Genomic DNA, 25,446 nt, shown 5'->3' on the forward strand with positions numbered 1-25,446 from the left:
TGCCTCTCATGTGCTTGATGAGAAGAGGAACAGACTTATGGCTGATAAAGAAGAGAAGCTACTGTTCATTAAAAAGAACCTCCCACTTTTCCTTAATAAGTAGACAAGGCTGGCTTATCATAAGCTTATCTAGTTCTACATGTCTACTCTATACCCACTTTCCTGTTATAATTCACCATCTCAGGTTATCATTAGGGGGAAATGACAGCAGCACAGTGTTCAATATATTGTACTTTCGGTATCTAAATGATACAATGTTGTTTACATTGCTCATGAAATTGTAATTTAATTTGTAATTGATTGTGGATTTTGTATCCAGTTTTCACTTTATGTATCTTTATACAATGTTTACTACTTTGTTTATGAGGACAGACAGCCTTATTTACAGATTCTTGAAATTGAATTGTAACTTCATTTGTAAATAGTTGCATTCATGTGGATTTATCCAGTTTGCACATTTGTATGCATTCACTTATAGGTGCATTTGTTGTTGTTGAAGGCCTGGCTGTTACAGTCTTTATTTACACTATTTTGTTGTAGGCCTACTGGCCTAGATGTTTATGCAGTTTTAAAGCACCTTGGCTTTGTTCTGAATGCACTTTGTTGTAGTTATCCTACAGAGAAAAGAAAATGCACTTGACTTGGAATTAATGTACTGTATGCATTCAAAAGTGCTGAATAAATGTTTTATGGACCCATAATAGTGATTATTATTTAAGTTAAGTTTTGCCATAATCATGTCTTTTTCCATAATCAGGTAGCTGAACAACATTGGTAAAAAATGTATACATTATATATATAGATATTTCTATTAATCATTTTCGGCCTTTCGGCATTCGGTTTTCGGCCAACTGTTTCCTATTTTCGGTATCGGTTTCGGCCAAGAATTTCCCATTCGGTGCACCTCTAATAGCAACGTAAGAAGTAAAAAATGCAGCGCTGCCACGTGCAGATGGCAACACCCAGAAATATGAAACAAATATTCAGAAACTTTAATGAACAGTGTTATGTAATTGTATTTATTAATGTATTCTTCTTTTATTAATTTATTCTTGGATTTATCCATTTCATTCTTTAATTATTGAAACTTCTATTTTGTATTATATTTATTTTATTTATGCCTTTATTTATTGATAATTTAGTCATATTTCGTAATCCATATGCATGAGTTATACAATATTAAGTAATAACAATATAATATGCCATCACTTTTCAGGTCTGGAAGAGGAGGAGGAGGAGGAGGAGGAGGAGGAGGGACAAGGCCAAGTCCAAAAACTCAAGGCCGAAGTGGCCAACCTAAAGAAACAGAATGTGTCATTAAATGACAGCCTCGACAGCTGCCAGGAATATAACTGGAAATTAAAAAGGGCCTACGTAACACTGCAGCGTAAACATGCAAAGGCAGAGAAGCTATCAATCTTATTTGGCACCGCAGGGAAGCTTGCATTGCCTGGTGAGCTTGCACTGCCTGGTGAGTCCCCCCCCCCAGACATCGGAAGCGGGCCCCTCCTCTGACACCTTCCGGTCGATGGACTTCCCGGACCATGTCTCCGTCCTCAGTGAGTGCATCTCTCCCTACGTATATGGTAGAATAAATGCCATGATCATTATAGAGATCATTTTTTGTGTTAGTCGTCTAGTAACAGATTGTTCCCCTATCTTTTTTTCCAGACAGCTTATTGGAGGAGTTCAAGAAGCTGCAGGAGGGACCTGACCCATCCCCCAAGCTCCAAAACAACGTGGGGTCCAAGCTGCACAGGATCCGCCATTTTGTTACGTGGATGAGCAAGGGCAAGTCAGACCTGGGGAAACTCAAATTCCTGGGCGATCTGGACCGTCTTCGGGGGTACGTGACTCAATTATTTTTAGCTCAATTGTTGTCCCATGTGTGACACAGACACACACAGACACACACACAGACACAGACACACACACACACACACACACACACACACCCTCACAGAGGTCAATATCACAATTGCACTAAATATTGATTTAATTGATGGTAATACAAGGTACAAACTACACAGTACAATATTATTGCTGTTACAGAAAAACAAATATAACAGGAGAGTTAATGATTATCTTTGTGCTTGTGTCTTTGTATTGTAGATGGGTCAAGTCTCTAAGGGGGAACCAAATGGCTCTGACCACCACGCTCCACTACTTAAAGAATGTGCGGCAGTTTGTGGTTTACATTAAGGACACCCCACCTCCGTCATCACGCATCACCCGGCAGGAGCTGGTGAAGGACATCAGGGAGCTGAAGGCGTCCATCAGGTCGTGGACGCGCCCTGTTGTCCTTCACCAGTTGGTGGAGAAAGGCGAAAAGGATGCCAAACTGCACTCCATCCAGGTGCTCCACCGGTGTCGCAGATTGGCCCTGGTGGCCATCCCCAAACTCCTCTGTAAGTTATAATACATATGTTATAATGAACAGGGTGATGTAGCAATTCAAATAAATGGATGAAAGAATACATATTTTATTTCCCTTGTCATTGCAGCTAAACTGGAAAAGCAACATACCAACATGGACCAGTGGAAATTATTCGGGTATGTCACTGGCTACCTGGCCTCACTGTACGGTCACCGACTTGGAGTGTTCCTGAACATGACCGACGTGCAGGTCAGCCAGGCAGTGTACTGCCCGGAGAAAGGCGACTACCTGATCAAAGTAAACACTTGATTTCTCCTATTTCTTCAAAGTATATTCAAGGCACATTCCTTGTATGTGTAAACTTAATTGTGATTCTGATTTGGAATAGGTGGCAGAGCACAAGACCAATAAACACTTTGGAATGGCAAAGATGCTGCTGAGGGACCAGGAGTACGGCTGGCTCCTGGCAATCATCAAGATGAAGAACAAGTTGGCCAAAGGAAAGAAACCGTCACAGTATGTCTTTTTCAACGCTACATACAAGCCAACCAGGAACCTGACCAAGCATCTGCAGATGGCCTGGTCTGAAATGCAGCTGGGGGGGACAGCCACTTTCATCAGTCTGCGGACCGCCGTGGCAACCTTTGTAAGTGAAATTACACTAATGTAATACTGTAACTGATCTACTGTGCTCACTTTTAACCTCATCCAAACTTTGCATTCTGCTCTTGTGTCTTTTCTGCCTTTGTCTGCTTCAGGCCAGAGACAGACATGGGGAAGACTCCCAGGAGCGTGCAAGCATGGCACGCCTAATGTGCCACGACACAGCAACGGCAGACAAATTCTATGCCATGGACCTGAGCATGGAGCAGGCCCGCATAGCTCGCGGGCTCTTTGAACTGGCACAGGAGGAGGAGACTCGGCCTCGTGGGACCAGGACCAAGAGGAAGAAGGAGGAAGATGAGGAGGGAGAGGAGAATCAAAAGAAGAAGAAGAAGAAGAGCACCCCACCTCAGTCTGACGTAATTAAAAGACAAGAGTCATGTATAGTTACTCATGTGTAGTCCAGTGTATAGATAGATAACTGTTTTCTCTTTTATGATCCAACAGGAGAGCGAGGAGGAGGAGGGTGACAAGCAAGAGGAGGAGGAGGGTGACAAGCAGGAGGAGGGAGAGGAGGATGAAGATGAGGAGAGCGAGGAGGGAGAGGAGAATCAGAAGAAGAGCACCCCACCTCAGTCTGACGTAATTAAAAGACAAGAGTCATGTATAGTTACTCATGTGTAGTCCAGTGTATAGATAGATAACTGTTTTCTCTTTTATGATCCAACAGGAGAGCGAGGAGGAGGGAGAGGAGGAGGAGGGTGACAAGCAAGAGGAGGAGGGAGAGGAGAAAGAACAGATTCAGAGCAAGAAAAGAAGCACCCCAAGGGTGACCAGGAGCCGGGCTATTGCAGTCAAGGTAGTGAAAATGTCACAATTCAAAAAAATATAGTAAAATATAGCATTAAAGATTTTGATTTTATTTGAGATTAAAAACGGTTAAAATAGCACAATATGACAATGTATGAATCCCAACGTGACAAGTTCATTAATAATTGCTTTTTATTTTGTGTGCCAACAGAAAAGGTGCAGGGTGATGTTGTCCCCCCTCAAAGCAAGCCCCCATAAACTCTCCAACCGAGTCAGGCGTAGTCGGAAGGGTTTAACATTCAAGACAATCTGTAAAGAGTAATTGAATGTGCAGACAGACACACACACACACACACATTTTATTAAATGATCTTAAATATTGTTGTTAAAATACATGTTTTAAATGTTCTTGTTGTTGTAAAATAAATGTTTTACATGATTCAAATAAGTATTCTGGTCATTTCTTTAGAGTTATGCTAAGTCATGTTGTATGTTTTGGGTGTCTAGCTCTGATACACTTGGTTCTTATATATATATATATATATATATATATATATGTCAAAGTTGTAAATATGCAGTGGAGTTTCATATTAAATATGATTTATAAGTCGTTTAATATAATCACATACCATTACTGGTAATAGCTGTTATATATTTAACAATTACCCCAAAAATAACCCTTTTAAAGTAGAGTTCCAATCCAACTTTTCGGTCTAACAGACTTCATTCGGCTTAGATGTGTTTCGAACTCACAATCTTCCGCATCAAGGGGTGATAGTTGTCCCACTGCGCCACAACGCTACTTATAAAATCAAGATTATAAGTCAGATATAAAGCATTCTCAGTAGAGTAACGGAACATTTCCCTGGCTTTTTCACCATCAAAATGAACAAACTACACATCAAATCACATCTACAGATCAAGACGAAGTGAATTAGAATACTCTTGACAGCCTAGCCTGCGGGGAAATTGGTGTGCCCTATCACCATAAGAGTGAGAGTGAAAACAGCTTAACAGAAGGCCGTAACGTTACACATTATGAGTAGCAGAGGGTACAGTAGCGTATACCATCCACAGACAACCTTTGACCTCTAGAGCTTTGTCCCCTTTTAAGCCGTAACCTTTGACATTAGGAGCAGCAGAGGCATCAATCTCATTGAGTAATCAATAACTGAAAGACATTGATATATAGAGTAAGTGGGCTAGCATATTATCAGGGTGGACACTCATTGAGCCATCGATAACAGACATTGATATATAGAGTAAGTGGGCTAGCATATTGGGTTGACTGACATCCCCCCCACCGTGGGATAGCATATTGGGTTGACTGACACCCCCCCCCATAAGTATAAGTACAACACTACAAATATTTGGTAAGCGGGATAGCATATCGGGTTGACTGACACCCCCCCCCCCATAAGTATAAGTACAACACTACAAATATTTGGTAAGTGGGATAGCATATTGGGTTGAATGACACCCCCCCACCCCCATAAGTATAAGTACAACACTACAAATATTTGGTAAGTGGGATAGCATATCGGGTTGACTGACACCCCCCCGCCCCCCATTCACCTTAATATGTGGTAAGTGGGCACTCATATTCAGTTGTGGAAACCCCCCCCCCACGCAGTATAAGTGCACGGGTAAGTGAATACTCGCGTTACTGTGTAATATGCGGCAAGTGGGCTCCCGTATCGAATTGCCGGACACCCCGACCGCCCTACCTGGTGGTCCGAGACGGAAGCGCGTCCTGATGGGGCATAGCGGTTTAATCGGCACCTAAAATCGGGGGGGTCGCGGAGGGGCGGGGCTCGGCGTTTTCCCGAGGCGCGGGGACCCCCCCGAGACCCCCAGGGGTCCGGCTATTTTACAAAGGGGGAGGGACGCGGAGTAAGGCGGGGTTTAACTCTATCCGTACAGCGGCTGCATATTGCGCCTGGGGCGGGCTGGTGGAAATCGATCAGCCCTGCTAGTGTTGGAAAGCAGCGCTTCACTTAGCCCATCACAACGTTCGCCTGGATTGGTCCGAGCTGCTCGTGATGGCTACCGGCGGCCATCAAGTCACTACGTGCAACAGCTGCAGGGCCACACCTCCCCTTTCTGCCCTTCAGTGCCTCTCTCCGGGCCTAGAGTCTTCCCCACGCCGTTTTCCGGGAATTATTGTCAAAGCCGTCAGGTGCAGCATAGGCAAGACGAGAAGACTTGTGGGGGTGGGGGGGGGGGTGTAAAGTTTTAGATTTTCTTTTCATCTGTGAGAGAGAGAGTGGAGGAAGAAAGTGAAGGAGCACAGAGAAAGGCTGAGAACAAAAGAGTGTTTGATGTGGCTCTTTGCAGTAACATACTCAAAATGTTGGTTCTTCACCTCTGACTGGTTGGCCACCCCTGGTATAGAGGGTTTTTTTTATCATTACATTTCATTGCATTTAGCTGACGCTTAAGTGCATTCGACCAACAACATAAAAACTTGAAGAAATACAATACAAACTTGAAGAAAAACAAAGACGAATGAGGAGAACAATATGAGAAATCGAAGGTAATAAGTATATAACGTAATATGGTAGGTAATATGTAATATGTTTAGTGCCGTTGGTACGTTAGTTCAAACGGTAACAACGGACTATTTTTTTTATTTTGTTTTGATTGTTATATTTGATTATATTATATATCAATATGATATACTTTTCTATATAATAGATTATCAAAAAAAGTATTTATTAAGTAAGGGATAATGCGCAGCAATCACAATCCATGTAATATGTATCTATACAACATTTTCGCGCCATAGGTAATATGTACTTTTGTTATGTTCAGTGCCGTTGGTACGTTAGTTCAAACAGTAACAACGGACTATTTTTCTTAGCGGATGCATGTAAATTTCAATCAATACATACAACTATTTTTAAATCAATAAAATCATTTTCTAAATCCACAAAAGCATTTCAATTAATATTGGGAGTCATATCGGTACTTTGTTGAGAATGTGTCCATGTAATAAGCGGGATAATGTGCAGCGACTTGGTCATTATGGTGAACAGAACACCTTCATGCCGATCTCGATCCCTCCGCTTCCCCATAATGACCGCGACATTTTCGCGCTATAGGTAGTATGTAATATTTTCTTTTGTTCTTAACTTTCATGACAGAAATGGAGAGCTTTTATACTGATATAAAGCACTACGTGCTCAATGGTGGTTACCACGATCTCACCATCGCCGCTGAAAAGCCTGATACAAGGAAGGCGTTAATTCGGAGGGCATCTAAACAATACCTGATCAAAGGTAAGTAACAGAATAAGGCCATGGTTAAGTCATGAACATACGTTTTTATTATGAGGTATAAACCCCCTGTACATGTGACATCATCACATCCCTTTACTTTTAGGGATCAATAAAGTACATATCTATCTATCTATTTATCTAATGGTGTTTTTTGGTGCAAAAGTGATCATACCTCTAATGGTTTATCATATTGCAATTCCCAAATGTTTCAGTAAATCGCAAGGACTCCACAGCTTGTTTCTCCTTTTTCTTTTTATTAGTATACACACTATTACTGTAGTTGTTATGTCTAAACCCCATTTGCCACTGGATTTCTTGAACAGCTTTTAGTCATAATGTCATCTCTACCCATGTCTAAATGATTGTTTTTTTGTTCCTGATGTGCCAGCTGGAGATTTGTACTACACTTACAAGGACAATGAGAGGATGGTTGTGTGCACCAAGGACCAAATTATCGATGTCCTGAAGGAGTGCCATGATAACCTGGGTTCCGGAGGTCATGCAGGGAGAAGGCGCACCACCGAGAAGGTTTTGGCAACGTACCACTGGTCCACTATGCGGGAAGACGTGAAGAAATGGGTGGGAGTTTTTGACTGATTGATTATTGATCTATAGAAATGTGTTGTATGTGTACATTGAAACTGAGTGAGACAGTTTGAGCTACATCAGAGCTGTCTAAAAACATATTTCAGAATTTGAACAGTTTAATTCTGTCTCCTCTGAAAGTTTTCTGTTCTATCATTTTTATGTTTTGCTGATTGAAAATGTATGATATTTGCGAAGGTTGATGAGTGTCCCCTCTGCCAGCAACACGAGGCCATTAAAACGGTTGCACCCGTACTGCATCCGATTCATGTTCCCGAGGCATTGACTGTCCTTGGTGTGGATCTCATTGGCCCACTTCCCTCCACTGCTAAGGGCAAAAGGTACTATCATGATGGGCTGAAGCATGTGTAACCTCCTTTAAAGGTTCTAAACGTGAAGATTCTGGTTTAAAAAGAAAGGAAATAATTGACAGTTATTCTGTATTTCATATTGCAGATACATTCTAACAGCGACCGATTTATTCACGAAGTGGGTGGTAGCAAAAACTCTCTACCAGAAAACAGCTGCTGAGGTCTCAAAAAAGATCATCAACATTCTTCTCGATTTCGGGCTTGTCGAGAAGATCATTACCGACCAAGGACAGGAATTTGTGAATGAGGTACAATAATCTATCTAATACAGTGTATGTGTTATGTGTAACAATGTAATACGATCAGGGTAATTGGTGTACACTAAACCACCTGCAGGTCAACCGTGGTGTTTTCGATGCACTGGGTGTAAAACACTGCATCACTTCAGCCTACCATCCCCAGTGCAATGGCCAAGATGAGCGTACCAACCAAACCATCAAAAAAGCACTTTCCAAGTACTGTGGAGAGGACCAGAATGACTGGGATGAACACTTGAGGGGCATTGTGGCCAGCATTAACACCTCAAAGCAGGTACAATGTTGGAACAAATGCAGATGGAAACAATGCTCAACAGAGATACTAAAAGGAATTTTTATGTTTTCAGAGGTCAACCAAGTGCACGCCCTATTTTGCCCAGTTTGGGAGGCACCCTCGCGTCCCGGGTTCAATAAATGCAACACACAATGACAGGGATAATACCTCTGTTTTGCTGCCTGCTGATGAGGCAGAACAGCAGCTTGAGGCAAAGGCTGCAACCGTTGCAGATTTGCACTCGAAGGTGAGAATAAAATGGCAATATTTAAAACATAATAACTCCTAAAAAATGCAATCGTATGTTAAGGACTGTAAATGATAACTGTTACATATCTTTCTCAGATTTACCAGAACATTCAAACTGCACAACAGAGACAAAAAATCCGTTATGAAACAATCAAGCGAAAGAATGTAAAATCTTTCCTGATTAATGTTGGAGATGAGGTCCTAAGAGCGAATAAGAGGAAGGAGGGCCGAAAAGGTGGAAAACTGGAGTGCAACTGGTTTGGGCCTTATGTGGTTTCCTCAATCATCAACAAGGGTGTGGCAACCCTGTTGGGCTCAACAGGAGCTCAGCTGAGACAGGGTGTGAATGTGTCTCAGCTGAAGCCCTTTATCCAGCCTACGTTGAGAGGTATTTCGATTATCAATACAAGGACACATTTTAGGTATACTTCATGTGTGGTACTTGAATAATACTGTTCATTTTTTGTCTATCTATCTAATAACAGCTGAACCGAAGTTGGATTCGGAGGGATCAGTTGCTGACCACCAGTATGCCCTCTCTGGTGCGAAATACGCAAAGGATCTACATCCGATTAAATCCAAGCTGGTAGATATATGTTTACTTCATGCACAGTGATGGAGGTGCATTGTTTTGATTTAAATTTTTCTATGTTTTCTATGGGCTTGAAGTATGTTTTGCAATCTGTTATTTGCAGCTCAGCTATGTGCTAGACCACGATAGGCCTGGAGCATAGGTCATTGTGAAGGAAGGGGATGTGTGCCTGACCAGAGAGGACTTTTGGAGCCTGGGTCTTCCTCAGTGCATGGAGTCAAATGTAGGTATACTAGAGCTTTTCTGCCAACTTTATCTTGTCTCAAATAAATGGCACAGGTAACTTACTGTTGTTACTGTTTCAGATTGGAAACACGTGCCTGAAGATGGTACAAGAAGCCACCCAAAGACATGTAAGGTTTTGAACAGACATCATTGGCCAGCTTTTTCTTTTGAATAACACATATTTTCTAAATAGCTGTTTAGTGGTGAAACTCCAATCTCGTGAAGTTTTCTCTTGTTGTTGAACATACTTCTATGAAGATTTCATTTTTTTTGGAAAACTATCAATATAGGGCAAACATATACACATCGTGGACATGTATGTGGTTCCTACCTGGAAGTCCAAAACAGCTGACGCGTTGGCCAGTTTTCCAGTAAGTTCCTGTTGCTTGAGACCTTCTATGTTGCTTGACATTGATATACAGCAACTTAAAATCCCTTGTTTATAATACTAGGCTGACAAAATGGCCACCAAGGACATGGTTTTAATCCCTGCCTGGAGTCGACAGCAAGGAGAGGCAGATCACTATTTGCTTTGCGTGAGTCTGTTCCAAATGATCTCACCAGCTGGTACAAAATGAACACAAGTTGTGCTGTGTGGTTTTCTTGTGGTGTTGGATTATGTCTAATTTCAGCTGTTTTGTGAATGGTTGACAGGTGATCAAGCCAGCAAAGAGAGAGTTGTATTTGCTCGACCCTCTTAAGCCAGATGGCTTTGGTGACAGTTCCTACAAGGACATATTTAGGTTTTTGTAACATGATTACCCAGCCCCGTTCTGTGGCTTGTATGGGAATTCTAAATAGTTTATAGTATTCTAATACTGCAGTAACCATCTTGTAGACCAGGGGTCTGAATCTGATCAAATTCATTTATAATATATCTCCATTTCCACAAAGTCTGGTGTGTCCTTAGTGGAACCAAAAAAAAAAGTCTGCAACAGGATGCTATGAATTATAATGTTCATTTGGTTATAAGCCTTGTTCAAAGGTTGTTTTCAAGTTCAGCTTTGTTCAGAGGCTGGTAAACGTATTTTTGTTTGTTTTATTTTAGCCCCGTTCAGTGGCTTTTCCAAAAACAGGAATTATATTGAGTATAGCGTTCCTTCACCAAATCAATTCCCATGTCTTATAATTTATTTTGACAGTGACCTTGCGCGCCGCATTGCTCCAGGTCAGTGGACAGTAAAGTTTGGCATCGACGTCAAGGTACATTTCTCCACCATCTCATACACCTGCTTTCACATGTCTTTATTTTCCCTTTGACCATGCACATCACTGTTATATTCCCAATTCTTACAGGGTTTGCCTCACCAAACCACGGGCAATGACTGTGGTGTCTTAATACTGATGGTAAATTCCTCTCTTGACACTTTTCTTTTAAGGGGTTTTGTTAATGTTTGAAACACATAACTTAACAGATCTTTATCCTTTCACAGTATGCACTCAACCTCAGCTCAGATGCTCCACTTTGGTTTACCGAGGTCAGTATTTATCCTCTGAGTTAGTATTTCAGGGGGAAGAGGGGGCTAACATTGAGTAGACAAATGATGAGGTTCCATTCATTTTCAACTTTATTATTGTTACATTGTCTTGTAGCGGGACATAGCACAGATCCGGAAATGGTGGTGCATTATGCTGATGGAACGGTACCAGATTGAAGGGTAAATCATACCTTTTAAATGTTACTTTATAGACAACAGTTTCTTTGACACTGATTTACATTTTCATCCTGATATTATGTGATTTTTATAGCCACGGACAGAGGTTTTCTTACTGGACCAATGAGGCCGGAGAGCTGCTCAAAGGGGCCAGTGTACAGGGTCCCAAAGAAACGAAAGACAGAACATGAGGTGAGCATGAGGCCGATAGGCACACTCCTGTTTGTGATAAACAAATGTAACAATCCAGATTATTTAACACATGCATACATATCAATATTGATAATTGTATACACATGTAATTAAACAATTACATGACCCACACCTTATATTTTCCTTCAAAGGTCCAGTCTCAAAAGTCCGACATGTGCTTCATATTGGAGGTAATATCTTTTCAGTTAAGCAGTAACTGTTTTTTGTTTAAAAAACGACCTGTGATCACGGCAGAATTTCCAACTATTATGTCTCACTGCTTTTTTAAACTTTATTGATAGCTGTTTTTTACCTCAAGGAGAAGAATAACAAAACATAAGAAAAATGTGTATTTTTGCTACCTGAAGCCCAAAGAATCTTGGTATTTCGATTGTGCTGGCAACAGTCTAGTCAATGTGTTGTTAAATATGTTTGATCTAGTCTGACCAATACTTCACAGCTGCCAAACTGTCTTCTTTCGGACATTCTGATGGAAATGGTTCTCCAGGAAGGGAGCGTACTCAACACTCGCTCTAGTGTGTACCATCTTCAGAGACACAATGTCCACTGTGTCTTTCACTTTCGCTGGATTGAGAGTAAGTGATTCAGTGAAGGTGCAGCAGTATACGACAGCGGTGGTGTCTATGCATATTTTTACTGGCTCTATTGAAATGCTTGTTTTACACAGGTGTTGCTACATGGAGTTGGTTCTCTGCTTCATACAAGTAGGATTTCCACGTCATGTACACCATTGACGTCTGCCGTGGATGCTTGGAGCCTTACAAAAACTGCAAACCAGGTAGACTTCTTATTCTGGATAATATTGTTTATGTGTCATTACATATTTAGTGTGCTGTGGTCCAAATGTGATTCAATTACAATATTTTCTTTCTCTATTCATAGGATATGTTGGGAAAGGTAAAAGAGGAGAATTGCAGGGCATCTACTCTGATGACCAACATCCGGGCTATTGCAGTCCCTTCTGCAACCAAATATCATAGGTGCGTGTGATGACACAGTATCATTCTATTTGGCTTGATAGCTATAACATCCACGCATAACCCAAACCAACAAGATATCATAGGTAAAGATTAACTCACACAATCAAATGTCAGAATAGACTAAATTATCACTGCAATTAATGAAGAAGGAGGCCTTGATGGTGGAGCCTTTCATGTTTGTTTTCAGGGGCACGGAGGATATGGAGGTTTTCCCCTGCGTGTGATGACACAGTATCATTCCATTTGGCTTGATAGCTATAACATCCACGCATAACCCAAACCAACAAGATATCATAGGTAAAGATTAACTCGCACAATCAAATGTCAGAATAGACTAAATTATCACTGCAATTAATGAAGAAGGAGGCCTTGATGGTGGCACTCAAGAGAGAAGACCTTGATAAAAAGGAGCCTTTCATGTTTGTTTTCAGGGGCACGGAGGATATGGAGGTTTTCCCCTGCGTGGGATGATAGAGTATCATTCCATTTGGCTTGAATGATTGAATGACATTTTTCTTCTTTTGTGGCTATATCGACGCCGGGATCTTGAGTCGAGGCTGATCCTCTTGCTGTGGTCCCGCATCCTGGATCCTCTATCCTGAGTTCTGGATTAAGTCTTGGACTTCGGGTCGTGGCTAAACCTGTATCTGCGGTCCTGCCTGGGTCTCGTCGTGCTGCCTCCCTGAAGGCTCCCACAGGATTGTCGACATCTTCGTAGATTCATCTTCTTATTACAGACACATGCATTTCCTAGCATTTGGACTACCTATGCTGTAAAATGTATTATCTCTTCGATTTACACACGGCATCTATTGCACGTCTGTCCGTCCTGGGAGAGGGATCCCTCCTCTGTTGCTCTCCCCGAGGTTTCTCCCATTTTCCCCTTTAAACCAGGGGTGGGGAACCTTTTTCCTCTCAAGGGCCATTTCAATTTTTACAACATCTTCCGAGGGCCGTACAAATGATTGAACTCAACGTCTGCTTAAAAAACTAAAATCACAGCCCATTCATTTCGCCTTTCTTTCATGCTGTACAAAGAAAAAGCAACCTCTTAATCCAGATATTTGACCATGACCCGCACATGACCACCAAAACAGAAATATATGGACACAAGATGTGTGCAAATGTATTTAGTTTCATATCCATGTGGATATGATTTAAGTGGGGGGGAACGTTTGACCTCTGTCATTGCCAACAAAGGGTATATAACAAAGTATTGATATGAACTTTTGTTATTGACCAAATACTTATTTTCCACCATAATTTGCAAATAACCAGGAAGATTTTTTTTTAATGTTGAAGTTAAAAGCATCAATCTCGTGCACTTTGAGAGTAAAATTTATAGATCTATGGATACATCTCTCAACACCCATATGAAACAAAACTGTAAGCAGATTTTTTTTCTTTATGGATATTCTTGGAATAAACGATAGACGCGTCCCGGCCCGGAACCGCGTTCTGGTGCTCTCCGTTAGAACTACACTCCTGTCAGACGAGACATATACCTCGTGATGACACGTTAGGCTCGTGTTGTGTTCAAGACCCTACCTTGGCCAGTAAAAACAGGCACTCGCTTGTTATTTTGCGGTCTAAATTTCTTGAATTGTTTTCTTTTTTGCGTGTGTTTATAAATTACCTCGAGGGCCGTAGCAAATGTTCTCGCGGGCCATATACGGCCCGGAGGCCGGAGGTTCCCCACCCCTGCTTTAAACTGTGGGTTTTCTCTGGAAGTTTTTCCTTGTACGATGTGAGGGTCTAAGGACAGAGGGTGTCGTTTTCTTCTCATACTGATATTCTGAACAAACTGCTGTTGTACTAGCTGTAAAATGTCTTTACTGTAGGGTATTTTTATTATTTGTACAGCACTTTGGCTAGACCAAAAATCGTTTATAAATGTGCTCTATAAATAAAACTTGATTTGATTGATTTGATTTGAAAGGGTGTGCGCCAAGGTTCCATATTAGGACCAATAATTTCGCCATATATGTAAATAATCTCTAATAATTTTTCAAATGCTGCTTTCCATTTTTATGCAGATGATACTGTTATTTATTGTTCATCCTCTTCTATAGAGCAAAGTCTTGATTTCCTCCAGTCTGCCTTTGATGTTATTCCATCCCATTTATCTCAACTCAAGTTAGTATTAAATGCAGACAACTCCAAACTCATGATATTCTCAAATCGCAAAAAGTTAACTTCTTTTCTCCCCAACATTTGTACTGTTCAAGGGACTGACATTGACATTGAAAGGGTCACTACATACACATATCTAGGCTTTATTATTGATCAGAACTTATCTTTCAAGTCACACACTGAAAATGTTGTTTTTAAATTAGGTTTCTCCTTTCAGTCAAGGAAACATTTGATCTCTGCAACGTTTTTACCAGTATTGGATTCTGGTGATCTGCTTTACATGAAAGCCTCTGACCAGTGCTTACAGAGTTTGGATACTGTGTACCATTGTGCATTATGTTTTATTACATATATATATATATATATATATATATATATTGTGAGTTTGGAATAAATATGCACTTTATGAAAATTATTAGTTGGTTACTGTTAGTAAAAAACAGTAAGGTTAATACTGGATGTTTGTTACACTTGGATATGTTTTCTGTAATACTTGTAACATAATTATTCTCCAGTTTATGCATTTGAGTGACTTGCAGTTAATGCTCGACATTCAATTCAAAACCTTTATTTATCCAGGTAAAATCCCATTGAGATCAATGATCTATTTTTCAAGGGAGACCTGCAGCAGTAGGTTCCACATGAAGACATAAAAACATAAACAACACCAGTGTTTCCCCTGGGTTTACTGCCTTGGCAGGGTGCTGCTCGAAAAAAAATGTTGGCGCGCCCACATTTTTGTTATCCTCTGGAGAAGAGAGGAGCTGTGGATTATTGTTATTGATATCGTACAGTAACAAAGTATTATACATTAAAAAGTAATACAGTACAGTGTTACACTGGAGGCCGCTCCATCTCATCTGATCTCTGATATGAAAGCAATCGTGTTATGATCATATTGAGCTATTGGTGTGAGTCTAACATTAAACGAGCAGTCTGCTTGTCATACATTGCTGACGATACATTTTTAGAGGCAATTTGTTGAGTCACTGCCGCTAAATGCCGGTAGCATTAAGCTAGCAAGTCCTGCATTTGCCTCACATCAACAGGTTTAGACAGAACATCCAAATATCCTGAGCTAATTTACTGAATAAACCAACTCACATCTCAATGCTGTAGTTCAAAACCGCGGTAGCTGCTCCATCTGTGAGCTATTTTTAGAATGCGAACGCTACCTTCGTTGTCGCGTTCGCGCGCGTCCACCTGGGCAGGCTGTGTGTGTCCTTCTCCCGTGACGATAACGGCTTGCGGTTAAAAAATAATAATAAACGAATTTGAAACTTGGGGGGACACACAAACGGGAGACAGCAGAGCTCGGGGCAATAAAGCAGATTTGTTTGACTTTTTTACACTTTGTTGTTCTCCTTTCCTCGCCTCTTGTCTCTGATTGTGAGCGTGAGTGTGTGCATTCGTGTGTGTGTGAGCCCCGCCCTTCAGAAACAGAGCAGAGGGAGAATGTCAATACGCAAATCAGTGGACACTCAAACATGAACACATTGGATAAATAACATGGCGTTTAGTTTATTTAATAAAAGTGCACATGTTCAATGTGAAAAGTGACCGTAGATAGATTACTTCAGTTGAAATTTGGTGCTATATATATATATTTGTTTTAAATAAAAAACTAAAATAAAAACACCTTGAATTTCAGGCAGGGCGCGGCGCTCCTTTGGCAGGGCGCAGCGCCCCGCCAAGACAATGGTAGGGGAAACACTGAACACAACAACAAAAGGACATCATACAGCAAAAATTACAGGGATTACAATTTACATATCTATCCACATGTACAGGTACCAACAGCATCTGACTGTGGAGCATCCAACCGAGCTTTAAAAACATGTAGTGGTACCAGCTTGGTAATTTTACATTCTTTTTGCAGACTGTTCCAGGTTAGTGGAGCTGCACATCTAAAAGCTTTCTTCCCTAAGACAGTCCTAGCACTTGGCACATTTAATAAAACCACAGCATGAGATCTCAGGCAATAAGTACTTTCAATTTGCCGAGAGATCAGGGAGCAGATATAAGATGGTACTTTATCCAACATGGCTTTGTAAATGAAAATGTACCAGTGACTGAGCCTCCGTACAGTAAGTGATGGCAGAACCTCCTTACAGTGTACAGTGATGCTTAAGTTCTTTACAGTTTGTCACAAATCTCAGTGCACTGTGATAGTAAAACCTTATTGTGGTGTAATTGTATATCCAAAGCAGTCAGAAGTCAGAAAATCATTAGTGATGTTTAACCACTCAGAAGACAGCCCATCAAAATGAACACATTGAGACCTTTCAGACCACCCTACTGCAAGGTAGGATAAGCCAATACTGACTAGCCTCTGCTTCCAGATGCGATGATCGACGGGATCAAACGCTTTGGACAGGTCAATAAATAGAGCTGCACAACTCTACTTATTGTCTAAAATACTCGCCACATCATTCACCACTTTCATTGTGGCAGTGATGGTGCTATGTTGCTTTCTGAAGCCTGACTGATGTTTAGACAGGATGTCATTTGTACATAAAAACACCTTTACCTGCTCACTCACTGGCATTCAAGAACCTTGGCCAGCACTGACAATTTAGAGATTGGTCTATTATTGTTTAATAAGCTGGCCTCCCCTCCTTTTAGTAGTGGCAGGACATAAGCTGACTTCCATACTTTTGGGATTTTCTTCGTGCTGAGAGAGAGGTTAAAAAGAGTAGTGAGAGGTGGAGCAATAACATCTGCAGCTATCTTTAAAAAGAAAGGTTCTACATTGTCCGGACCAGCCGGTTTCTTAGGATCTAACTTGGTTAAGACTTCATGAACAACATCAACAGTAAAAGGAGTAAAACTGAAAGGGTTTTCAAGACCACATTGTTCAGAGTCTGTGGTGTTCACAGAAGCAGAATTAGAAACAGAATCAAACAGAGAGCCACAGGACACAAAATGCTCATTCAAACAATTTAGTATGGTGGCCCTGTCCGATATAGAGCCAGATGCTGTGGTAATGCACGGAGGTAGCTCATTACGGCTATCACCGGTGGATATCGATTTTATGGCTTTCCAGAATTTTCTAGGGTTGTTCAGGTTGTTTGTGGTAACTGACTGATAATACTTAGATTTAGCACTTTTGACATGTGAAGTGAAGCTATTCCTTAGCTGCCTAAAAGGCAGCCATTCTACCTCTAAGCCTGATTTCCTAGCCTTTGCCCAGGCCTTGTTTCTCTCATGTAGGAGACTCGATAATTCATTCTTAAAATGTATTTAAGGTAAAATAAATGTCTACTGAATGTGAAATTCAAGTGAAATATGTGTTTATCACAGAAAAGGGTAACTGACAGTGAATGTATGGTAGTGGAACTGTGTCAGGAAAGTGAAGTGTTAATTAAAGAATGTTAATGAACTGAAATGCATAGAAAAGAAAGTTAATATACATGATTTTGTTGTGCAATAAAACAATCAGAGAAGCGATCTGCAAGGTGCTTAATACAGGTATCATCACTGCTACTGTGGTCATATCGGGGACCCGTTACAATAGTTGAGATGTGAAGGGGGTTATGTTTTTTGTCTGTGTTCTGGGTTCCTGCAGTTTTTTGAACTGACGCACGTTCAGAGGATGAAGCTGTTAACGTGCTGCTAACATAAACTGGCTGTCGCCCACAAACTGAAGCAGAATGATCAAGTTCAATAATAACAAGCTCCAGTTTTATAATTCCATAATTCCATATTCATAAATAAAATGACATGCAAATAACATTTTCTTGGCTGTGGACTTGTACTGTACATAATTATGTTGAGCTCATGATAATCCTAACCCTAACCCTAGGCTATCCTGTGGCAATACATAAAAAGTTAATTTATAGCCTGTGAAAATACAGTAATACATTTAAAACATGCTAAAATATACAAACACATGTAATGTTACAGTAGATTATAGAGTGAACGGAAGGAAATGCAACACTGTTACTGTAAAGCAGGCCTATTCAACTGGCGGCCCGCGGGCCGGATGCGGCCCAGAACCAACTCCCGAGTGGCCCAGCCTCCCGTAGCCAAATTCCTACACTAGTACAGACCATGAACGCAACACTCCGCGTTGCATAGAAACCACCAAACCACAACGCAGCACGTTTTTTGAAAGTGCATCTAGTGGTGCTAGTAACGGTGGTCCTATGATAGCAACTCTAAAACATGTCCCTCTCAACTCTGAAGCGTAAACAGAGACAAAACGGTCATTGATCTTGTGGAGCAGATCCAAGTCAAGCTGGACCTTGTCGCTAGCGACTTGAGCACGGGTCGGATGCTGCATTTTCCGACGCTCCCCAAACACATCACATCTCCGGCACAAATCACGGATGTGATGATAGATTTCATTGCGAGGTTGAAAGAGAACTTTGCCGGTCGATTGGATGGACTTGCTCTGCCCACAGACGTGATGATGGGCTTTGCCAGAGACCCCTTCACTGTTGCAATAGAGGGGGACGTATCAACCAGAGCAAAGGAAGTGGTCCCCTGCATCGACAAGGGGAAATATACACTGGAACTTATTGACATGCAGCGCACTAACGGGCCAGCGAAGTTTTGGAGTGATGTCAAAAAACAGCAGTTCCCTAACGTTCAGAAAGTAGCGATCTGTGTGCTCAGTATGTTTGGATCAACCTACCCATGTGAATCAAGCTTTTCACACATGAACTCAATCAAAAGTAGCACTCGCTGCTCCCTGACTGACAGCACTCTTCACCAATGTCTTAGGATTGCATTGACATCCTATGAGCCAAAAATCACTGCTCTTGTTCAAAACAAAAAATGTCCCTTCTCCCATTGAGAAAGTCAGCGATGACAAATCACAAATGAGGTGATAGTAAGCACCTAGTTTACTATAGTAGACGTGTAGTGTAGTATTCATTCATATAGTTACCCGTATCCCTTGTTATGGGTTTGTGCACTGAAGTGTTTGACAGTTCTTTCTGTATTCATTTAAGTGCACTTTGTAATGTGTCTGGGACAAATGTGACCAAAACGTATGATTTTGTTGTTATTACTTGAAAGGTGAAAAAATATTGCTACAGTACTACCTCTTTGTGTTGCATTGCTCTTTAGCTGTTTTTTTTGTATGTGAGCGCATTTATTAAGACTGCTATTATTGTATTCAGTAAATGCACTTTGTGATGTGCCTGGTTCAGAAAAAATAACCAGAATATTTGACTTCTAAAGCAAACAAATGTAATGCTACAACTGTGCACTTTTTTTCAGATTCTGTTAAATTAATGCTAATTTGTTGTGTTTTTATGCACTTTTTGACCTACCTTTGTTAGATGAACAATGAATAAAAATTGCAATTTTTTCATCGCAGTAATATGTGTTGTTTTAAAATGTGTCACTACCCGCTTTTTACAGGCCGCTGAATGTCTGGCCCAGCTGAATTTTGTAGTTATAAAATCTGGCCCAACTGAATGTGTAGTTGAATAGCCCTGCTGTAAAGCAACCCTGTTACTGTAATTAAAGTAACAGGGTTGAAAATCAATGCTAATGTTAGCTTTAACCTCAGGAATTATTGCTAGATGTAGCATGTAATGCTACTTTCAAGGCAAGGACAAACTTGGATATTTAATTAAAGAAAGATAACTTTGAAATGAATATGCTTTATTCTGATAATATGAGTAACAGGGTTAGAGTGCCACACTCTTTTAAGACTGAAAATATTGTAAAAATAAAAGAGAGGACTTACCTTTGGTATACCCATGGCACTAGCACATGGCTTGCTGATGTCACTTCCTGTGTGTCATTTGACTTACAGTTTTTTCACTTCCTCTGCCAAGCTAAAAAGGTTTCGGTAACAGGGTTGAGCGCATGTTGAGGGAGACACCTTCTGTGCAAAATTACTATTATTTAAAATATGTTTATGATTTAACAAATTGATTTGACCATTACAAGATACATATATCAATAGAAGGATACCAAAAGAAGTAAATAAAATCCCTATTTTAAATGTTATATTTGACATGCAAGTTGGTCACCAAGAAGCGGGGACAAGAGAAAAAAGCAATTTTAGGGGGTGTTCGAGAGCTATTTGATCATTTAAATAATATTTTGAAACCACTTTTTTTACAACTTGATATACATCTTGTCTCAAGACAAGTATGTTTAACACAACAAGTGCATGTTTTAGCTTTTTGGACATGGATTATTTGATTTTTTATATGGGGGACATGAATTGTCCTCCAATTCTGGAATGACCCACCTGCTGGTTGCCCGGTCGGGCAATCTATTATGCCAGTATCATGCAGCTCGGGGATCCAGTAATGAGTGACCCGACAGTAAAACAAAACATATCTATAACTAGTTGAGGAAGTTTGAGAGGTAATTAAAATAGCTACGAGTGATATTCTAACCTGAAGTGTGTGTTTTGTCCGCTCACCGCTGCATGTGATCATGCAGTCGTCAGCAGCAGCTGATCTCTCTCTCCCGTCAGATTAGACTTCACTCGCGTTTATGTCCATATCGATCAGATCCAGCTAGTTCTAGCTAATGATATGACTACCTGCTTATTAAAAGACACCTAAACAATAAGTGTCGCTATGCAACCGGGTGAGGCCACAAAGTATAGCGCAGCATTATGCATTTGTTTACATGCCCACCGGAACCCCGAAGGATTACCAACAGATCAACGCACAATCAACCCAGACAGGACATCTCTTTCTCCACATTACGTGTTAGACATTAGAATTGACTATTATTGTCTGTCACATACTCTTCTAGTCTGTCACATAAGTGGCGCAACTGAAGCGGTATTGCGCTAAAGGGAAATTATTTTGACCGAAGAGATTTAGATTTGCCGGCTAACGGGAACTCCGACGTCACCATGTTGTGTGCTTCGCGGATGCGCTCGGCTCCTCTCGACTGCTGCTCGGGTCTGCTCGGTCAGCTTCCGGATGAGGAAGCATTCATTCGACCAACTTACAGTAGATAACATTACAAACATTTTTAACAGGGGCCATAATAGTGTAAACAATGTTTGTTTTGGCAATTATAACTGAATGTAATGTTTTCTACTTTTTTACATCTGGGAAGGCATTTGCCTTCATCAGATGGAAAGTGTCTTGACCAACAACTTAAGTATTTCTTATAGCTATGCAGGGCATGCAAGCGAGCAAACAAGAGCAAACAAACAACTGAAATGAAGAATAAAATTGAAATTGTACAATATAATGTTGGTTCATCTTATAATTCAGTCTAGAGAATGCACCGGACAGCATCTACAGTAAGACCTGGAAAAATCTAAATGTTCTAGGGGGAGGCCCCCCAAACCCTTCGTGCCATTTCGTCTGCGTGCATTTTTCAGGGCAATCTCTATTGGGCTCAGGGCCATCTGTAAATTAGCTTAGATAGCCCACAGGGCCATCTCCCAAAATCCTTAATGTCATGCATTGTACCCAATAAAATGATTTACTGTTCAAAATAATTCTAACTCTTTTTCATTAAAAATATTCAATTTTGTTCATTAATATTGATTGTTTCATGTTTCCGCAGGTTCAGCAGGCGTTGCAGGTCTCAGGAAGAGCAGATCCTGAAGCAGGGTATCCCCGCTCCTGACGCTCCCATGGCAGGACCTGAGAAGCTTCTTGTGGCAATGCAGAAAGGGACATCTCTGTTTCCTTGCAGTTTGGCTGACCTCACATCTTTGTTCTGCCACCAAACACTGCTGGTGAGGCAAAGCTCCAGAAGAGATCCCAACCAGTGGTCATCTCCCGGGTCCCACCACCACCTCCATACTATGCTCTTCCCTTCCTTGCACCGACTCCACCCTTCTCAACACCATACATGTTACCATCTGTGCAGCTTCCTCAAGTGCCTGGACCCTCACAGGTTGTGCCTGGAAGCTCTCAGATGATGCTTCTCAACATGCCATTGCCATCAGCTACTCAGGCGCTAACATCCGGTCAGAGTAACGTGCCGTACACCACACAGCAGTACAGGGAAAGACAAGAGGAGAGGGAGCATTCTGGATCAGGCAAAAGAAAATATGTCAAAAAGACAGACGCCATCATTTGCAAAAAGTTCAACAAAGACAGGAAGCCACCAGCCCACTTACAGTACTTTGGCAATTGGTACTTTAAAGAATCAGAGACCCAGTCCAATGAGGACTGGAGGGTTGTGCTGGAGCAAAGAGGGTATGGGAAAAAAAGAGGGGGGGGATGCACCTTAAAGGACCAAATGTTGTGAGCCGGTGCAACTTGTTCACTTTGTTATACTTTGCACTGTTTTTATTGTATAGTTTTATTTTACACTTTACTAAACATATTGTAAGAATTGTTGTTGTTATTATTACTGTTGTTTTAAATATATAAATACATATAAAACAAGTATGGATGTTTCTGTTTTGAATATTTCATCATCATATTTCACTTTCATTATTGTTATATTTACTTAATACTTTGTTCTTAAGTTTTAATACATTTATTAAAAGTTGTAATTATAATAATAAATGCACAACATAACAATAATCCTCATACATATTTCTCATATTACTTATATTCTAAGTACTATTCTATATGAAGTACATCTATAGAAGTACTGTACAATGATGTACTTCCTTGCATGCTCCTTAATACTTCACTACATTTCAGAGGCAAAGATCTGACTCTGAACCTCATTGATTTGATAACATGAGTTACTTTGAAGATTTAGATTCTGTTACAAAGTACAATCATATAAACAGACAATGAATCACGAATGATTATGGTGAAGAATTTAAATGATCCATTGATTTTATACACAACCCAAAAGTGTGGTAAAATAATGAATAAGCTCCACCTTTACATTTATGCATGTTCTGACATAAAGGGATTGAGCGGGATTCGAAACCGGCTCGCAGGGTGTATTTCGGCTACTTCACGGTTATCAAACATAGACTAACACGCTATGTCCTTGGCGCAATGGACAATGCATTTGACTTCTAGACATGCCCAGGAGAAGGTATTCAAAGGCTGTGGGTTTGAGTCCCACCAGAGTCGACATTTAAAGGTTTATAAAAGTGATCAAAATCAAAATACATGAACCAACCACAATGTCTATGGTTTATGTGATTATGTAGTTTGCAACCCTGTCAACATTCAAAAGTAGACTGCTGGGAATTGAACCTCCATTCAAGTCCATTAGCCCACACAAATATAGGGTCATAAATCTGATGTAGTAATTTTTCTCACAAGAATATATAACAAATTCTAGACAATCCGCAACCAAAAAAGTCACGTTTGTGACCAATGATGTGGCTCTGTGCTGCAATGGACAGCGCATTGGACTTCTAGATATACGCCCAGGAGAAGGTATTCAAAGGCTGTGGGTTCGAGTCCCACCAGAGTCGACATTTAAAGGTTTATAAAACTGATCAAAATCAAAATACATGAACCAACCACAATGTCCATGGTTTATGTGATTATGTAGTTTGCAACCCTGTCAACATTCAAAAGTACACTCTGCTTCGAATTGAAACTCCATTCAAGTCCATTAACCCACAAAAATATAGGTTCGTAAAACGGATGGAGTAATTTTTCTCAGAAGCATAAAACACAAATTCTAGAGAATCCGCAACCAAAAAGTCACGTTCGTTACCAATAGTGTGGCTCTGTGGCGCAATGGACAGCGCATTGGACTTCTAGATATACCCAGTAGAAGGTATTCAAAGGCTGTGTGTTCGAGTCCCACCAGAGTCGACATTTAAAGGTTTATAAAAGTGATCAAAATCAAAACACATGAACCAACCACAATGTCCATGGTTTATGTGAACAATCAAAATACATGAACCAACCACAATGTCTATGGTTTATGTGATTATGTAGTTTGCAACCCTGTCAACATTCAAAAGTACATTCTGCTTCGAATTGAAACTGAGGTTACCTACTGTAACCCCAGCTTCTATGAGTAAATGGCACAGCCCTCTAAGACTATCGCTATTGGGTAATCCCCCTGCGCCCCCGCGCAGCACTGAAACACTTGTAGTCCACGCCCACCCGCAAGGTGGGCCCCACCCTCGGGCCTCCTTCCGGTATAAATAGGAAGGTGGCCCGGCAATCTGCTCCCATACAACATAACTTTTCTTCAGCTACTCGTAGAGCCAGTGGGGGCCCGCACTTAGAGGGCTGCGCCATTTACTCATAGAAGCTGGGGTTACAGTAGGTAACCTCAGTTCTATTTCGTATATGGTTTCGCCCTCTAAGGCTATCGCTATTGGGTAATCCCCCTGCGCCCCCGCGCAGCACTGAAACACGTGTAGTCCACGCCCACCCGCAAGGTGGGCCCCACCCTCGGGCCTCCTTCCGGTATAAATAGGAAGGTGGCCCGGCAATCTGCTCCCATACAACATAACTTTTCTTCAGCTACTCGTAGAGCCAGTGGGGGCCCGCACTTAGAGGGCTGCGCCATTTACTCATAGAAGCTGGGGTTACAGTAGGTAACCTCAGTTCTATTTCGTATATGGTTTCGCCCTCTAAGGCTATCGCTATTGGGTTAAGGGCGAAGCATGATGTAGTCTGCGCCCCACTGGGTCCGCCCGGCACTAGAAGCACAGACACACCTGCTCAATAACACCCCCCTGCCTGATGTGCCATGCGTAATGGCTCATCACCGTACCTGGAACATAGCAAAACATGCCTATCTTCCCGACGGGGTGAAGGCTGGGAACAATACATACCGGCCGCTGTGAGAAAGTAGAGACGAAAGTCCCATCTCGTCCTGCGATCGTAGTGGGGGAACAGCAGCTCTCTGCGTGCAGACTGGCAGGAGAGCGCACAGCTGGATCCCTGACGTCACTCACTCTGACCAGGCACTCCTAACAAAGTGTGTTAGAGGAAAAAAGAACATCCCTC

At 41.2% G+C, this 25,446-nt stretch overlaps 2 protein-coding genes and 3 long non-coding RNA genes across 6 annotated transcripts; all 5 read left to right on the forward strand.

Moving 5' to 3' along the window:
• The first annotated feature begins 1,287 nt into the window (after positions 1-1,287).
• On the forward strand, positions 1,288-4,137 carry LOC307033360 (uncharacterized protein). The gene is made up of 9 exons (XM_079671790.1): positions 1,288-1,559; positions 1,672-1,846; positions 2,113-2,408; positions 2,505-2,674; positions 2,766-3,023; positions 3,136-3,399; positions 3,488-3,622; positions 3,711-3,839; positions 4,002-4,137. The coding sequence occupies exons 1-9, from the start codon at positions 1,394-1,396 to the stop codon at positions 4,110-4,112; spliced, it is 1,704 nt and encodes a 567-aa protein (XP_079527916.1). The 5' UTR covers positions 1,288-1,393; the 3' UTR covers positions 4,113-4,137.
• A 3,353-nt stretch (positions 4,138-7,490) lies between these two features.
• On the forward strand, positions 7,491-8,707 carry LOC307034438. The gene is made up of 3 exons (XR_013806907.1): positions 7,491-7,650; positions 8,113-8,558; positions 8,632-8,707. It is a non-coding gene; the product is annotated as an uncharacterized lncRNA (long non-coding RNA).
• Positions 8,708-8,722: 15 nt separating this feature from the next.
• Positions 8,723-10,377, forward strand: LOC307032827 (uncharacterized protein; the record flags this gene model as incomplete). Its single annotated transcript, XM_079671104.1, has 8 exons — positions 8,723-8,805; positions 8,904-9,195; positions 9,293-9,393; positions 9,503-9,622; positions 9,705-9,752; positions 9,915-9,995; positions 10,077-10,160; positions 10,279-10,377. The coding sequence occupies exons 4-8, from the start codon at positions 9,611-9,613 to the stop codon at positions 10,375-10,377; spliced, it is 324 nt and encodes a 107-aa protein (XP_079527230.1). The 5' UTR covers positions 8,723-8,805; positions 8,904-9,195; positions 9,293-9,393; positions 9,503-9,610.
• A 681-nt stretch (positions 10,378-11,058) lies between these two features.
• On the forward strand, positions 11,059-11,417 carry LOC307034262. Its single transcript, XR_013806852.1, has 3 exons — positions 11,059-11,102; positions 11,218-11,282; positions 11,374-11,417. It is a non-coding gene; the product is annotated as an uncharacterized lncRNA (long non-coding RNA).
• A 766-nt stretch (positions 11,418-12,183) lies between these two features.
• LOC307034186 lies at positions 12,184-13,340 on the forward strand. 2 transcript variants are annotated; one of them, XR_013806811.1, is made up of 3 exons: positions 12,184-12,270; positions 12,375-12,472; positions 12,904-13,340. It is a non-coding gene; the product is annotated as an uncharacterized lncRNA (long non-coding RNA). The 2 variants fall into 2 exon arrangements; XR_013806812.1 differs by lacking the exon at positions 12,904-13,340 and adding an exon at positions 12,660-12,845.
• Positions 13,341-25,446: the final 12,106 nt, after the last annotated feature.

This window comes from Notothenia rossii (assembly GCF_949606895.1).
Source record: "Notothenia rossii genome assembly, chromosome: 3".
Classification (NCBI taxonomy): Eukaryota; Metazoa; Chordata; class Actinopteri; order Perciformes; family Nototheniidae; genus Notothenia; species Notothenia rossii.